The 16,617-nt window shown below is 51.8% G+C and overlaps 1 protein-coding gene across 1 annotated transcript in view; it reads right to left on the bottom strand.

Annotated features, from left to right (window-relative positions):
* ITGA11 (integrin subunit alpha 11) overlaps positions 1-16,617 on the bottom strand; it is a 133,551-nt gene that overhangs the window by 56,916 nt on the left and 60,018 nt on the right. Inside the window, exons 3-6 of the mRNA XM_061157988.1 lie at positions 10,855-10,955; positions 6,309-6,400; positions 3,404-3,518; positions 754-881 (exon numbers count right to left, since the gene is read on the bottom strand). Coding sequence (XP_061013971.1) covers positions 754-881; positions 3,404-3,518; positions 6,309-6,400; positions 10,855-10,955 — 436 coding nt within the window. The remainder of the gene's footprint in view (positions 1-753; positions 882-3,403; positions 3,519-6,308; positions 6,401-10,854; positions 10,956-16,617) is intronic.

The following is a 16,617-nucleotide window of genomic DNA, read 5'->3' as shown; positions in this document are numbered from 1 at the left end:
TTTTACCAGCTTTGATTGCTGCAAAACAGTTTCTTAGGGCTTCCTAATGGCCCAGTTGTAGAGAGTCTGCCTGTCAATGCAGAAGACACGGGTTCGATCCCTGCTCTGGGAAGATCGACATGCCCCGGAGCAACTAAGCCCAAGCACGATGACTACTAAGCCCGTGTACTGCCTAGAGCAGCCCCCATTTGCTTCAGCTAGAGAAAAACCTGCATGGCAATGAAGACCCAGCACAGCCAAAAATAAATACATAAAATTATTAAATAAATACTTTCTTAGATGACTTGAAATCTGCCACCTTGTCATTTCTATTCACTGGTCCTCGTTTGGCCTGCCAAAACAATACGGAACAAACCTCCCCCCTCACTGGCTAGGCAGCATTTCAAATATGTGCTGGCAGCTACGACAGCTTCCCCAGTCTCTGCTCCAAGATCAAAGAGTCTAATTCTCCCCCTGCCTCACCCAGCGGGATTCTGCTGCCTTCTCACACTCTCTGGCTGATCCAAGTTTTTGTTAATAGATGGTGTCCATCCCAGAGGACAGTGGTTGATCCCACCCAATGGTGCTTTTCCCAAACTGTCCCTTGATGTGCCCAGTGGAGATGGGTGTCTTGGGCTGCAGGGCCCTGTTGCTGGCCCTTTCACCCACATCTTTCTAGTGCATGCAAAGACACTCCCCCACACCTCAGGGCAGCATCTGCCATGGGTTTGGGGGGCCCTGTTTGGAGGAGGAGAGAGTCCCAGCCATGCTCACCTGGATCTGCCCGGGGCCAATGTAAAACTTCTTCAGGATGTTGATGAGGAAGTGCTGAACCTCCACCCAGGGGTAGATGCTGTTGGAACCGTCCAGGACAATGACGATGTCCATGTACGTCTGGCACCCTGGGGAGTGAGGACATGGTCACAGCTATCCCAGGAGCCAGTGTCTGAAAATCTCTGGTTCCCTGAATGATTGTCCAAGGAAGCCCGGTCTGGGAGCTGTCTTCAGGCTGAACATTTATTTGGGCCACGTGAGAGAGGAGCCCAGGAATTCCTGATGCTGCTCCATGGCTCTGAGCTGGCTGTCTACACACAGCATCAATTAAGCCAGAATGCCTCTGCTCCTCATCAGGAACTGACCACCATCGGGTCCTTGTTTGGGAGACAGCCAACACTGCCCAAATCTGTAGTTCATTATTGTGTATTTTACAGTAATACGCAGGCTGGCATTTACCACTTTCAGCTCGAATGAATGGGCTTCACTTCTTAGGAGGGAGGCATGGTGTAATGGCCAGAAATATGGAATCTGGCATCAGACTGTTTGACCTCTGGCTTTGACCTTGGGCAAGTTACTTAACAACTTGGCATCGGTTTTCACTTCTGTGAAAGAGGCACAATGATAGTAGAGGATTGCTACGAGGAATTAACAAGGTGATGCTTCACGGGCTGAACTCAAGAATCTTAGCTGATCCTCATGTTATTTTTTTAACCAAACCAGTTTGTTAGCATAGTAATGACATCATCAGGTCAAGCTCTTGTGCCTTGATCTCTGCTTTGAGTCTGAAAGTTTCTCTATATGCTTGTAATATGAATACCAAATTAAAAAGAATAATGGCAACAGAATGAATAATGAAACCTTGGTACCATAACAAATGGAAAAGGCGTCTTTTAACATCTAAGGAATTGATTTCTGTTTGTGAAACAGCTGGGGTTACTCTGAAATAAGATATCATGAATCTGATATGATATGTACTAAACTATACCACATTGAAATACTGGGCACCTGCTTATTTCCACTGGAGGATTTTCACACTATTTTCAAATAAATCCACTTTATAGCAATATAGCGGGGGATGGGAGGCGGGGGGCGCTTTGTGGGTCAGCCACTCCAGTAACTCCTGAATTGTGGAGGTGCAGCGTGTGGACAGCAGTGCTCACCAGAAGGCCAAGGTGGTGGGTTTGAGCCCAGGCGCCTGCCCAGGCTCTGTGTTTGGGAGAGCACTTTAGAGGCTCTGGGTGGCTCGGATGCTCAGGGTCTCCTCTGCTTTAGGAGAAGCTGTGTGGATGGCTCTCGTCTCGTCTGCATGTGATGGTCCTACGCCTCCAGGCCGATGGTGCCCGATAACTTGGTCCTTCTCGAGTGTACTGCAGCCCCACACCTCTGGATCCAGCATGTGCTGGAGTGCTGCGTGGTGCTGGCAGCCACGAGGACGCGAGACAGAAATGCCTTGATTTGGCGGGGGGCGGGGGGGGGGGGGGGGCGCGGTTCTAATCTACTGGTAGGGACCAGGTTTCTTTTAAAGCCAGTTTTATTATTAGAATGCATTTATTAGTACCCATCTCTTTCTTAAGATTTCAAAAATTTTTTCAAGACACCTTGGGAAGAGCCTTGCTTTAGGTCTGTGGTTTTTAAACATGGCTGCACACACTTCTGAACACAAACGCACGCACGTGTGTATACGCACCTGGGCCTCCCAGAACCTCCTCCTCACCCCACTGACCAAGCGCCAAGCAGATCAGATCCCAGGACATTACCCCTTGCCCCCACCACCCCTGCCAACACCACGGAGGATCTAACTCAGCAGGTCTAGGATGAGACCCCAGGTGCGTGTACACACGTGCGTGCTCTCCTGCTGAGGTGTGAGAACAGAATCGAAGCCCCTCATCACCCCTAAGAGGACCACTTCCCAGACCCTGTGGGACTGACCCTTCCTCCTCCCTCCTCCATGCACCACCTTCTGTCTCTGACTGGGCGCTGTTGTTTGGAGGGAGGCTGCCTTTAGCCAGAGGAGCTGATCCCCCACCCTCAATAAAGCAGGCAGCAGCTGCTTGGGCAATGGTATTTAGCCCACAGGAAATAGTGAGGCTCGGAGCCATGCCAGAGGCAAGGTCTGCACTTGACGTCCCAGACTTTCCTGGCAGGTGGGGAGAGAGTGGGAGGTTTGTGTTCCCTGAGGCCCCAGGAAAGCTGGGCAGTGCTTCCTCATGTCCAGGAGCACAGATTAGATGGGACTATTACCAGGAATACTTCTGTTCTCCTTGACCCTGCACCTCCAGGGCAGCTGCACTGCGTAGCATCAGAGGGCACCATTCACACTGTAGTCTAAGTGAACCACGTCCCCAGATTTGTGCAGTGAGCAGCCTGCCTGCTGTTCATGGCAACCTGGCCATCTCCTCCTCACTCAGGTTTGCAATGAGCCTCTCTGGCTGTCAGGATGGTCTTCATAACCTTAACCCCCCCACCATCACTCTGTAGGGGAGGGTGGGCCAGGATTGTGACCCCAGAGGTTACCCAGAGAGCCAGAGCCGGGCGGGGCTAGAGTCCAAGCTCTGCTTTGCAGCCACGGTATGGGGTGGTCAGAGCCCGGGGCCTCGCAGGGACTGCCAGTTGCTTAGCCTGAGTCTATAGATTGGAAGCCACTTACTTTGGAGAGCTGGGGCCACAGTCTTGGAGAATCTGAAGTTGGAGTTGACTCGTGAACACATCCCTGTGGTGTAGTAGGAACTCCCACACTCGTGCGACCAGAGTGGGCTGCAGGCCTATGGAGCACAGTACGGACCCCGGTCAGTGGGGAGCCTCAGGGAGGGTCTGGGCCCAGGAGCCTTTGGCCCAGCCCCACCATCCAAGACACCAGATGCTATCCTTAGGATTTAGAGGGTCTTCTCCAAGTCTAACTGAAACCTATCTTGCTGTAACATGTACCAGTTCCCTTGATTTCAGGTGAAAGGGAGACTAATCTTAGAATCCACCTTTGTTTTATTTTCAAAGGTCTCCTTCTCCACCCCATCATCAGGGTTGTGACTCTCCTTCCCCTGCCTGTCTACCCCTCCCACCACACAGGAGGCAGGAAAACCTTGTCATCCATGGGAGGGGACCCTTCAAAGGCTTTCCTAAAGAGGTCACCTGAAGGTCATTACCAGGCAAACTTCCAGGACAGGGTCCCAACAACATGCCCATGGCTCTTTCTTACTAGGGAAAGGAAAAAGCATGTTTCTGCTCTTTCTATGAAGTTTGCTGCCAAAACATTGATGTCAGCCCCTCGTTTAAAGACTGAATGATGAGTCCTCTCAGAGTCATTGAAAATGAAAGCCCAACTTCTGTCTTTATTTTTGTCCTGCTGCTGGAGAACTCAAGACTAAATTTTATGCTGTTATTTCTTTTGGTTTGGAAGAACAATTGTTCTACTTCCAATCCCTTTATTTAATTAGGTTTCTTTTCTAACTCAGATTTTAAACGTTTTATCTGTGTCTTTTGTTGAAGCTTCTGCAAGTTATTTCTGGAAGTGGGTGAGACTGAATAATGGGAGAGTATGTGATTGATAGGAGAAGGCGATGGCAACCCACTCCAGTACTCTTGCTTGGACAATCCCATGTATGGAGGAGCCTGGTAGGCTGCAGTCCATGGGGTCGCTAAGTGTTGGACACGACTGAGCGACTTCACTTTCACTTTTCACTTTCATGCATTGGAGAAGGAAATGGCAACCCACTCCAGTGTTCTTGCCTGGAGAATCCCAGGGACGGGGGAGCCTGGTGGGCTGCCGTCTATGGGGTCGCACAAAGTCGGACACGACTGAAGCGACTTAGCAGCAGCAACGGCAGCAGCAGGTGATGGATAATGGCTGGAGGGATAGAAGAATGATGGATGGATGGATAGATGATGGATAAATGAATGGAGGATGGATGGATGGGTGCATGGATGGATGGTTGATGGATGTGGGAAGCGATGGATGATTAGATGGGAGGATGAGGGGGTAGACTGATAAGCAGACAGATGGGTGGCTGAATGAATGGATGGATGGATAGATGAATAGAGGGAAGGACATTTGGTTGGGGGATGGACTGATGAGTAAATGGATGAATGGATGAGTGAATGAGTTAACAAAGGTTGGTATTTACAAACTAGGGTCTTAACCGCCCCTCACAGGCCCCAGGGGCTGTGTCACACCATCCCTCTCGGACCTTCATTCCACCTTGTGAAGTCAGTGAAATCAAGTTGATTGGGTTTGACAAGGAGCATCATATGGAGAAGGGTGTCAGACCAAAGCCCCTGACAAGTATGTGTGGACAGGACCAGGGCTCCTGTTGCCCTTGGTTGGGGATGATGAGGGCTGTGGACTAACCATTTACTGAGGCGCCTCGGGACTTTCCCTGGTAGAGCCACTATGCTCCTGTCAAATCTCTGAGCATCCCAGTCATCTCACTGCCCTGGTGTCTCATTTGTCAACAGAAATGGACTGATGGGTGACAGCAGATAGTGATACCAGCTTTCCTATCTTAAAATGAGTGGTGCATTTTATTGGGCTTTTTGGGGTAATTTTTCTCTGAAATCTTCTCTTGCAGCTGTTTCTAGGAACCATCAGTCCCAGCATCACCCACATTCATAGTGGTTTACTTGAATGTGGTGGCAAGGGGTGGGCAGTGTCAATCAATCAGGCCACCTGCACCCGCCCACTGTGAGCAAAGCTTGCATCTGCTTGCCTGGGTGGGTGCAGAGAACTCCCAGCACCTAGTGCTGCTGACTTTCTGTCCCAACAGCATGTTCATATTACTCATTTGTTATCATCACACCTCCAAACAGAATGGAAGCTTCAGGAGGGCAGGGAGCTCTGCAGACTGCTGAATCCCCAGTGCCCAGCATCAGGCTCAGTTCATTGTAAGAACTCAAAAAATAGTCTAAATGAATGAACATCTCTACCACCTCAGCCCAAGTACTCCTTCCTTTTTCTTCCTTGCTAAGACTAGTTTCTTCTTTAAAAACAAAACAGAACCATTCTCCAGGAAATCTTCTCATCTGATCCCCCATGCCGTTCAGGTGGCCTGCCCCCTTTATCCTTTCCTCTGTTGTAGAAACTCTGCATTCACTCATTTATGACTTCCGCTCCAAGTCTTCTCAGGGTATGTGGTGTGTCCTAACTCTTTCATCAATTCTGGAGCAGAGATTCGGCCTCTGCCTTGGACATTGGGCTCCCCAAAGAACAAGATAGCCCCCCCCCCCACCCTATTGGACTGTTAATAATCTTTATTCTTGTTCCTTTTTAGGCTGTCTGCTCCATGCTCCCCGCTCCCCCCCCCCGACCTCCAAAGGGAATGTACACAAAAGGCTCAATCCTTTTTCTTGTCTGAATTGTCCCTTGAAAAAGTTTAGGGTGCAGTAGGCAGAATGGCACAGGCAGGAAGCTGGAGGAGGGGCTGCTCCTGGGGCGCGCAGGGACCGGTAGTCTGGTGGGCAGGCATGTTCAGCCACTCCATGTCCCTTGCGGCTCCAAGCAGAGGGCATGGGGGGGCAGGAAGGGCTGGGGATTAGAAAGAGGGCCAGTGGGTGGCTCTTACCAGGAAGCTGTTGTCCTTGGGGTTGGTGGCCAGGCTCAGGCCGAGACGCATGTTGTCCTTCCTCTCGGACACGTTGGATAGGGTGACCCTTCCTGGGGTGGAATGGAGAGGCTCAGCCTGCAGTCCCTCCCACCCGCCTTCTGCCCAGCGTCTGCTGCTGCCGGTGTCCGCCAGAGGGGCCCAAGGCAGAGGCAAACAGGGTCCTCTCCCATTCTGCCTGCCCCTCTGGACCCCTCACTCATCTGCAGATCAGTGAGCCCTTCATGGTTTACTAAGGCCTTGCCCAAAGGTCTTCTGATTACTTCCTCTCAACTCGGTGTGAGAAGAGGAATATGAAGCTCAGAGAGGCCAAGCAAGCAGCCCAGAGTCACACAGGAAGCACATGACCGGACTTTCCATCTCCTAATCCAGAGCTTTCCCTCCTCCAGCCATTTCTGTGTCCCTCCCCAAACATACCAGGGTACCCCACTGAGGCTGGCTCCTCCAGCTCCTCTATGCAGCGTCTCTTCCACATCTTTCTTCAAGCCAACCTGCCATGAGCACTGACCAGTCCCCTGTCCAGCTACCTCAGGGTCCAGCCCTCTGCTCAGCTGATAAACTGACACAAGACAACCGATTCTTTCTCACAGGGAACAAATAGCCAACTCAACAAGAGCCTTCTAGAGGTCCAAGGTCTTGCCCAAGAATGTCCTTCTGTGGCTGGCCCCCAGAAGAAATTCAGGTGAAGGATTATCAGCTGACCGGGTAGAGGGAGAGGGTCGTGGCAGATTAAAATTACTGAGTTGATTATATTGGGTAAGGTTTTACCAGATCATTCTGTCAGGCCACTGACGGGAAAGATGTGAGCTTGAATTCCCCTGTGTGTGTGTGTGTGTGTGTGTGTGTGTGTGCAGGCACCTGGGAGGTGGGTAGAGTTTAGGGGAAAGTGAGTTGGGATTTTGTTAAGCCCCAGCAAGCAGTCCTCCTGTGCTGTGAACAGAGCCTAGATGTTTTCTTTGCTTAAGGGGAGGGGCGTGATCTCTAAGAACATTTAGCTCTGCTGGCGATTGGAAGTGTGAAGAGTTGGCCAACCCTCTGGGGCCCAGGCCAGCAGGACCTGAGCCCAGGCACGGGCAGAGCCCAGAACTTCAGACGGCCGGCAGCACTGTGGGCGGGGACAGGGCGACTGTGTTTGTTGTTTTTCCCCTTGGTTTCCTGCAGTTTGTAGTAAGGTTCCTTTTGAAATCCAGCCCCTCTTGGCTGTGCTACCAGTGCCTGGGATTGTTTTCTGTATTTTCTGTCCAAACAAACCAGAAAGAAAATCATACTAATAACCCTGGTGCTCTTATGGTGCTTTATCACTTACAAAGTGCCGCCTGCACCCACCCTCCCAGGACCCCCTCTTGATCCTGGGCGGTCCAGGGGCCACCATTTCCATTTTATAGAGGGGAAAGTCAAGGTGTGCAGAGCGGTTTTGTTGTTGTTCAGTCGCTAAGTTGCATCTGACTCTTTGCGACCCCATGGACTGTAACCCACCAGGCCCCACTGTCCATGGAATTCTTCAGGCAAGAATACTGGAGTGGGTAGCCATTCCCTTCTCCAGGGGATCTTCCCGACCCAGGAATCAAACCCTGAGTGTATCCTGGATTGGCAGGGGGATTCTTTACCACTGAGCTACCAGAGAAGCCCTCGCAAGGGGTGGTGACTTCCATTAATATAATGTCAATCACTGGTAAACGAAAGCGCTGGGACTTGAATCCAGGATAGACAATGTTACACATCCTGAGTCTCGCCATCTGCCTGCAGGGCCGTGGTGGCAGAGGTATGCAGTGAGAAGTCTGGAGAGGAAGCTCCAAGCCCCAGCTGGGTCACTTTCTCCCCTCAGGGACTTAGAGAATTCTGCCCTTCATTTATTTAAGGGGTGCCCCGTCCTCACCCCGCCGCCTCTCTCCCTTCCTTGCCTCAATGACTAAAGTCCTTCGTGAAACTGTGGCCCAGATGCAGATGCCATGGTGGGGAAGACCCTTGTGTTGGAGTAAGAGACTCAGGTTAGAGTCCAGCTTCTTGAAGCAGTCACGAACTCCCCCTCTGTGACCAGGGGAGACTAACCTCTTTCTCAGTGGCTCTGTGTGAGGGGCTGGGGCACACGTCCCTCCTCACACAGGGCCTGCCCTCCAGAATCACATTCCCTCCCTGAGCACCCGCCCGTCAGGAAAACCCTGACTTCATCCAGGCTTTGGGAAGAAAGTGCCAGAGGTAAGTAGACTCTGCAACACTGAGGCGTGAATGACTGACATTGACTTCCCCGGAGAGAAAGGAAAGAACATTCCTGGCTCAGTGGGGATTGGAGCTTGGAGCTGCCAAAGGAAAACCCAGAACTCAGGTTTCCTTGCTTTGCATTTTCCACTGTGCGGATAAGGATAAACTGGTAGATGGTCTTCCCGCCTCCTCATTGGGAGGAAAAAAGCTCCTCAAATGAGGTGCCCCCGGACTAGTATTTTTCCTTGGCCGCCACACTCTTCGCTGCCCACTGCCTCCCACGTTAAGCCCCAGTTCCAGGGTCTGATGGCTTCATGTCTGCCATTGCCAGTTGAGGCTCCTCCTTCTTTGGAGGGAAATCAGGTCCACATTGGAAACCACAGCAGTAGAGGAAACTATTAAACGATGGATTCATGTGTCTGGTTCCCACCTGGACCAGGGGGTTTTTCTCGGTGGCCCAGACCCCGGGCTTGTGCGCATGCCTCCCAACACCTGCCTTGCTCTCTCTGCCTCAGCCACACAATCCTTTCCATCCTCCAATAGAGCAAGTTCATTTGTTCCACAGGACCTTTGCACTTGCTTCTCCTCTGCCTAGAATGCTCTGGTCCTGCTGGACTGACTCATCGTCAGACGTCTGCTCAAAAGTTACCTTCTCAGGGAAGGCTTCTTCGACCACCCCAGCCCAGTACTCTTGCCAAGGAGAACCCGCTTCCTACCTCCTCCCCACCCAGCCTCTCTTATCACAACCCCTGGTTCTTCACACAATCTCTCTCCTCACCTGGGGTGGTCCTGCTTTCTAGTTCGTCTTCTCACTTGCCATGCCTTCCCAGCAGAGCCCTTGGCTCCTTGTTCCTGCTGTATCCCCATTAACTAGCATCATGGTTGGCACACCCTAGGTGCTCACGAGAGGCTGGGGGACATATTAGACCAGAGGTGGATCCTAGGGTCATATATGAGTGAATGTTGGCTCAGAAAGAGCGTGTGGGCTCCCCCTGGACATAGCGAGGAAACTGTTCAGCTAGAATGAGACTCCAGCTTGGCCTCTTAGGGAGCCTGTGCTCTCAGGGTGGTGATGACTGGGATCCATGAGCTGCCAGCCCGACTCCTGCCTGCCCTGGACCGTTTCCTCGTGAAGCCTGGGCCACGGCTGTGCTGGGGTCTGAACTTCTCACCCACAGTGCTGACATAGATATGGCCAGCATGACGCTGAACGCTGTGTGCTGGGACAGCTGGCTGCCCAAGGGATCTGGGTTCTGGGGCTTTCTCTTTGATGTAGCCTTTTCATCCATCTGCTTATCTCTTGAAGTTCTGCCATCTCTCCCGCCAGGCCCGGCTCCCCCCCCACAGCCTCCCCAGAGGGCCCCAGCCCAGTCCTCTAGGATGGAGGCTCCCCTCCTGGAAGAGTGGGAGGCCAAGAGCCCTGCCCTGGGGAAGGTCAGTCCTAGAATCACGGCTTATCCCATGTGGGACCTCCGCCCAAGGCCTGGCCACTGTCAGACCTTTAGGACAAAGCAGAAACGCTTTAGAGAAGTGGTGTGTGTGCCTTAGTGAACTGCGTACACACACACAGGGGTGTGGACGCATAGATTGGGAGCCCTTGAGGCTGTGCACAGCCTTTGCCTTGGGCCCCAGGGCTCTGCAGGGAGGAACAGAGTCATCATTTCAGAAAAGTAGTGCTGCGTAGTTAAAGGCTAAAGGGTGGCTGCAGATTGCCTGGGTCATAGTCCTGAACTTGCTGCTTATTAGCTGACCCCAGGCAGGTCCCCTCACTTCCACCGGCTGTCGTTGATGATTACATCTCATATGGTTGTTGTTGGGATTTAATGAGTCAAAAATACCCAAAAGTGCTTAAACCAGTGCCTGGCATTAGGTGAACATATATTGGGTTGGCCAAAAAGTTTGCTTGGGCTTTTCTGTAAGACGCTACAGAAAAATTCAAACAAACTTTTTGGAAGACATATGAATGTTGGCCATTACTGTTATTTCAAAGTCGAAAGAACAAAAAAGATAGGAGGTGTTCCTGCTCCCCTGAGTTGAGGGGCCATGGATGGGCAGAAAGAGCCATGGCCCGGGACACTGAAGACCTGGGTGTGCATCCTGGTCAGCTCCTGACAAGCTGGGTGACTGTGAGAAAGTTGCTTTCTTTCTCTGGCCTCAGCTTCCTCATCTGTAAAATGGGGGCAGGAATACCACCTGGGTCAGCTCCTAGGGAAGCCACGAGAAAGCAGTGTGACAGGGGGCAGGGACGTGCTTCAGTGCCCGCCCGCTGTGGACAATGGTTGGCCTCCTTGCAGACAGCCCACATTACCCAGGTTGAGCTTGGTGCAGTTCCCTTCGGCCACTGGACACTTGTACACATCTCCTGTCTTCTGGTGGCCATTGGTTTCCAGTGGGGCGCCAACAACCAACCTGGGAAGGAAAAGAAGACAGGTGAAGATGCTAGGGGAAGTCTTCCTTCCCGGCAAAGGATGGAATCTGCAGGGCCGTGTTGAGGGGAGGTTGGGGTAAGAAGGGTGGGAGGGAATCCTGGAGGGGTAGCCCCTGCAGACCTTCGTCAGACTCAGATCTTCGTCTCCCTGGGAGAGGGATGCTGTGGCCTGTCCAGGCCTGGCCAGGAGACACAGAGATGAAGACCACATGGGCCCAGCAGCAAATGGGATGGAAGCTGTCTCGGCAAGGAGAGTGCAGGGCAGACGTCCTGGAGGAGGTGTGCTTGAGCTGGGTCTTAATGGGTGGATAGGGGTTTACCAGATGGTAGGAGGGTGGTAATAAGGATCATTCAGACAGCGGAAGGGTGATTTGGGATCTTGGCCATCTGCCATCATCTCTCGGGGGCCTCATTCTTCATCTCATGTGACAGTCTTTCAGCCGGGGACCCAGGGGCTGGGGTACAATGTACAGTGTTCATGGCTGTCCCCTGAGGTACCACGTCTTTGCTTGGGGCTTGGGGGGGAGAGGCAGCCAGACGGGGTAAAGAGTGGCCAGGGGTGGCCACCCAACTGGCCCTTGAGCCTCTGTCTTTGTGACCTTATTCAGGGAAAGGGTTTTGGCAATTGTAGTTAAAGATCTCAAGAGGAGGTCATCTTGAATTAGCCAGGTGGGGCCCTCGATTCAGTGATGTGTCCTTACAGGAGACACACAGAGGAGAGACCCTGGGAGAAGAGGAAGCCATGTGAAATGGAGACAGTGCCAGGAGTGAAGCTGCCACCAGCCAAAGAATGCCTGGGGCCACCAGAAGCTGGAATAAGTAAGGACGATTTCTCCTAGATCCTTTAGATGGAGCAGAGCCCGCCGACACCCTGTGAGAGAGTAAACTTCTGTTTTGGGAAGCCATCTACTTTGTGCTGACTTGTGATGCACCCCCTGGAAATTAATGCATGTTGCTCACATGCACATGTATTTCCAGAGAAAGAGCAACTACTTCCCCCTGACCTGGCCAAGCCCTGGCAGTGCCACCATCCCTCGAGTCCAGGGAGAATCCCACTGCAGTCTGGATGGCCCCGGCCCTCCCCTTAGAGCGCCCCCAAAGCCCCCTCTATCCCTCATGCCCGGCCCACCAGCAGGCAGCATCTTTGGACGTGGCCCAGAGGGGCCCACCAGCAGGCAGACAGAGCCCTAGTGCAGACAGGAAGCAAAATCCTTAAAGCGGGCACTGTTTCCCTTCAGCACCACCTGCCTCTGGCATGTCTGGACCCCTTTAGGCTTTGGGTGCCAGCCCCTCTCTCAGCCACCACCTGCCTGCTGGCTCGGGTCCTGGTACTGACAGTGACCCAGAAGCTCCCAGGCACAGCTGTGCTGTCCTGGCAGGAGATGCCATGGCTCACACATCCCTGACGTCTTCCCAGACCCCGAGGGCCACAGAGGGCCACACACGATGCATCAGGAGTGAAGAGACCTTTCTGGAGCCCTGCTCTCCCAGCAGCTTCCCACCCCTGGCAATGTGAGCCAAAGAAGCAGCAATTGCTCATTTTCTGGCTTAAGATTGTTGAGAGGGATGGACATGGAGGTTCAGGTGACACAAGACTTACGTGGCTTCTTATAGTCAGTTATCCCCCTGCCCGCCTCCCACCCGCCGCTCTGAAGAGAGAGAACTAAGGTCCAAAGTAGGAGTTAACAGAGCTCTGTTTGAAATTAAGAGTCTATGAAATAAGAGCTGAGGTTTCCCCCTGGGGACCAGATAAGGACAGATTCTAAATATATCCACTTATTAAGCATGACTATTTTTGATTGGCAGGAGTTAATTGGACTCATAAAATCTACTTGTCTAGACGACGTGATACTTGGCCACTTAATTCTGCACGTGACTGTGTGGTCAAGGCTGCTGCATTTTTTTTTCCAGCCAAAGAGACAGAGAGGTCAGTAAACAAAGTTTCAAAGTTTGGGCTCCAAGCTTGCTTTTCTGGCTGCTCCCATTTTCAAGGTCAACCTGGTCTGTGACCAAGTGTCCCAGAGGGATATTCCCTCTGGGAACATGCTTTTCTGGAAAGCATGCCTTCGAGGAACACAATCAAGCAGAGCAGGTTCTAGATTAGAAAAAACAAAACCTGGCCATCTTCTAGAAAAGTGATCCCTGTCCTGCTTGAGACGGCGGACTCCTCACAGCTCTCCCCATTTTACAGAGTGGAATGCTAAAGCCCCATGGACAGCTTGGTGGGCCCCCACTACAGGGCAAGATCTTTGGGCTGAGATTCTAGGGGTTGCTGTGTGGCCTGGAGAAGTTTCACTGACCTTGGTTTTCTTGGCTGTGAAATGTGTTAACAATTCCAGCACTGCTTACCTCCCAGGATCACTGTGGGGACTCACAGATGCCACACGGCATCGACGAACAGGAGTGGGTATAACTAGTAACCTCCACACGAAGACTGGAGCCTTCCTAGAAGTCATCTGTCCTGGAAATGGCCAACATGCAACTATCTTGGTAAATACACCAAGTCATCATGACCCCAAATTTGCCTGAAGATGGACTCTGTCCTTTTCAAAGAATAAGAGCCACCCCCTACCTCCCAGCCCCATTCTCCCAAACATGATTCCTCTGGGGTCCTTGGCACTGCAGGATGCAGCAGGACAGGGCTTACTGTCCTCATAGTACAGATGCAGAAATCGAGGCCCAGAGAGGTGAGCTGACGCAGGTCCCATGATCTGTTAATGGCAAAGCTGGGACTAGTTCCGGAGCAGTTTTCTCTGTGTTGCCCCAAATATTTCTTTGTTATGAAGGAGGAGGGGCCTGGGTCAGCCCTCTTTGCCATTCTTGAGTCTCGGCATTACGTGTGCCCATCAGGCTTGAGGTTTTGAGAATATGATTCAGTCTCACTGGCGGGATAACTGGCGAAGCGCAGGGGAAATGTTTGCGTCACCCCCAAGACCAGCCAAATTGCTCCTGGGGTCTGGCACCCCTGCCGCTCCGGCAGCCTCAGCCTTATATAGCCATCTGTAGCCTCAAGGCCTGTTGCGCTTCCCAGGGGCTGGACACCCTATACCCTCTGGCGTGGGCACCAGATGGCAAACCCCAAAGGTCGTGGCAAGCATCAGGCCCTTTCCATGGGCCACATAGCGTGACTCACGGGCTGTGGGCTCCCAGCCTTCCTCCCATGGAGGCGGGGAGACGGGCTGCTCAGAGGGGAGGATTGGAAGCTGGCTTTGGTCACAGACCTGGAGGACCCCTCCCTAGGGGTGGCTTTCTTTTTATTCCTTATTCTTTTCTGGTTGCGCTGGTCTTCCTCGAGGTGCAGTACACCGGCTCTTTGTTGCTGCATGTGGTCTTTCCTCTAGGTGCTGTGTCCTACCCGCCGCCCCCGCCCCACCGCCGCTTCTCACTGCGGTGACTTCTCTAGTTGCAGAGCATGACTGCGAGGGCTTCAGTAGTTACAACTGCAGGCTCAGTCATTGTGGTGCCCAGTCTCAGTTGCCCCGTGGCGTGTAGGATCTTAGTTCTTGGACTAGGGATCGAACCTGTGTCCCCTACATTGGCAGGCAGATTCTTAGCCACAGGGCCGCCAGGGAAGTCCCTGGTGTTGCTTTCTAAGCAGGGTCTTGCCAAGGGAGTGGCTTACTATGGAGATGGCCACCTGAGGAAGGCAGGATGCGGCCTTGCTGCATGCCAGGCCCCTGGGATCCCAGCAGGACATGGCCTAGGAGAAGGGGCCCCTGGATCCCTACCTCACACCCTCGCCAACAAAGCCTGATGGAGACCTCAGCCCTGGTTCCATCCTTCAAGGCAATTTAATCTCTGAACCTTTTACATGGACATGAGTTTGAGTAAACTCTGGGAGTTGGTGATGGACAGGGAGGCCTGGCCTGCTTCAGTCCATGGGGTCGCAAAGAGCTGGACATGACTGAGAGACTGAACTGACTGAACTGATGGGGGAAGAAAGGTAACACGTACCCCCAGGGCGTGTAAATTTACAGGTCAATTACACCAGTGCATAGCTGTCAATCTGTATACTGAACATCAGTAATCCTATTTTTTCCAGATAAAAGATAAACCTAAATAGAACTAAATAAAAATAGTCATTTTATTTCTAGGTTCCAGTATGCTGTCCTGTGCATCCCCTGTGGGGTGCAGACCCCACCCTGGAGACCATCCCTTTAAGACCCAGCACAAAGTCCCATCTGCTCCAGGAGACCCTCACTGGTTAGCCCAGGCTTTCCCACATAAACCAGCATGAAATCCCTGCTGCTGGCTGTGGCCAGTGTTTTAGCATCACAATTCCTTGAGGGCCCAATTGCCCTCATCTGCCCTAGCAGACCACCCTGCTAGGTTGGTCTTGAAGCCCAGGGTAAAAGGTCCCCAGGGACTGATCCGACCTTCTGTCTGACAGTCTACAGCAGCAGCAATTTCAAGAGTTTTTGGTTTTGCCTCAGGTCTAAGAGGGGATTTCCCTGGTGGCTCAGTGATAAACAATTTGCCTGCCAATACAGAAGATGCCGGTTTGATCCCTGGGTTGGGAAGATCCCCTGGAGAAGGAAATGGCAACCCAGCCCAGTATTCTTGCCTGGGAAATCCCATGGACAGAGGAGCCTGGGGGGCCACAGTCCATGGAGTTGTAAAAGTGTCAGACTAAACAACAACAGGCCTAAGAGGAGCCTTCAGATGCAGTGCCTGGGAAAAAGGCTGCTGAGAAATTAAACATTTTCTCACACAGCGGTTCAATGACGTGACCCAGGTCCCATTTAAAGTCAATATTGCTTCCTTCCCTAGTTTTCTATTTACATTTCCCCAACAGTCCTCATTTCTGTTTGTGGATCCAGGAAACCTGGCTCCATATCTGGTTGTAGGGACTGAGCAGATCCTGCCGGCCAGACCAGTGTTATCCTTGGACTGAAGTGGTTGAGTCATGGCAGGTCAGTGATGTAACTCACCCAATCTCAGTATCTCCTCTTAGGCTTTAGGGACCAAAGTAGTCCCTGTTCTCTGGATGACACGGTGTACAGATGCAGAACTGGAACTGCTAGCAGCCACCTTACTGATGAGGGGCATGAGCTGAGGTATTGAGAGAGGAAGGACTGAGAGAAGCATCAAGAGAAAGAGCTGAAATTCCAATGATACTGTGAACCCCTGGATCAAACTGTACCTGAAGCATGCTGCTGCTGGATTCTTCAGATATATAAGCAATAACTACTTTTTACTACATAAATCTAAATTAAGTTTTTAGGTATTTATAACTGAAAGTATCCTAAGCAGAGTGTAAGGCAAAAAACAAACAAACAAACAAACAAAAACCCAAACCCAAAAGCACATAGTTAAAATTACCCTTAGAAATTCCATATACTACTATGCTAAAAGAGGAACACAGCATCCAGGATCAATGAAAGAGGAGCAGATTCATATCCCCCAGCTCATGCTCCATCTGGGGCATATACTTAATGTGTGAGTGGTGGGCAGACTTGCCGACACCATGTATATTATTTCTCCCTGGTTGTTTAACTGAATGCATAAACGGCCCTCAGGTTCAGCCTTGTGGAAACAAGAAATCCTTTTGTTCTGTGTGCATCCCACTTACAACAAGCCCCTTGGACAGGAAGCCCTGTAGCCCAGATGTTTCTGGTTACCTGGTAACTGGTCTTGTAGACC

This window comes from Dama dama, chromosome 12, assembly GCF_033118175.1.
Source record: "Dama dama isolate Ldn47 chromosome 12, ASM3311817v1, whole genome shotgun sequence".
NCBI lineage: Eukaryota > Metazoa > Chordata > Mammalia > Artiodactyla > Cervidae > Dama > Dama dama.
The sequence above is the reverse complement of the archived record's forward strand: the minus strand, read 5'-3'. Positions and strand labels throughout refer to the sequence as shown.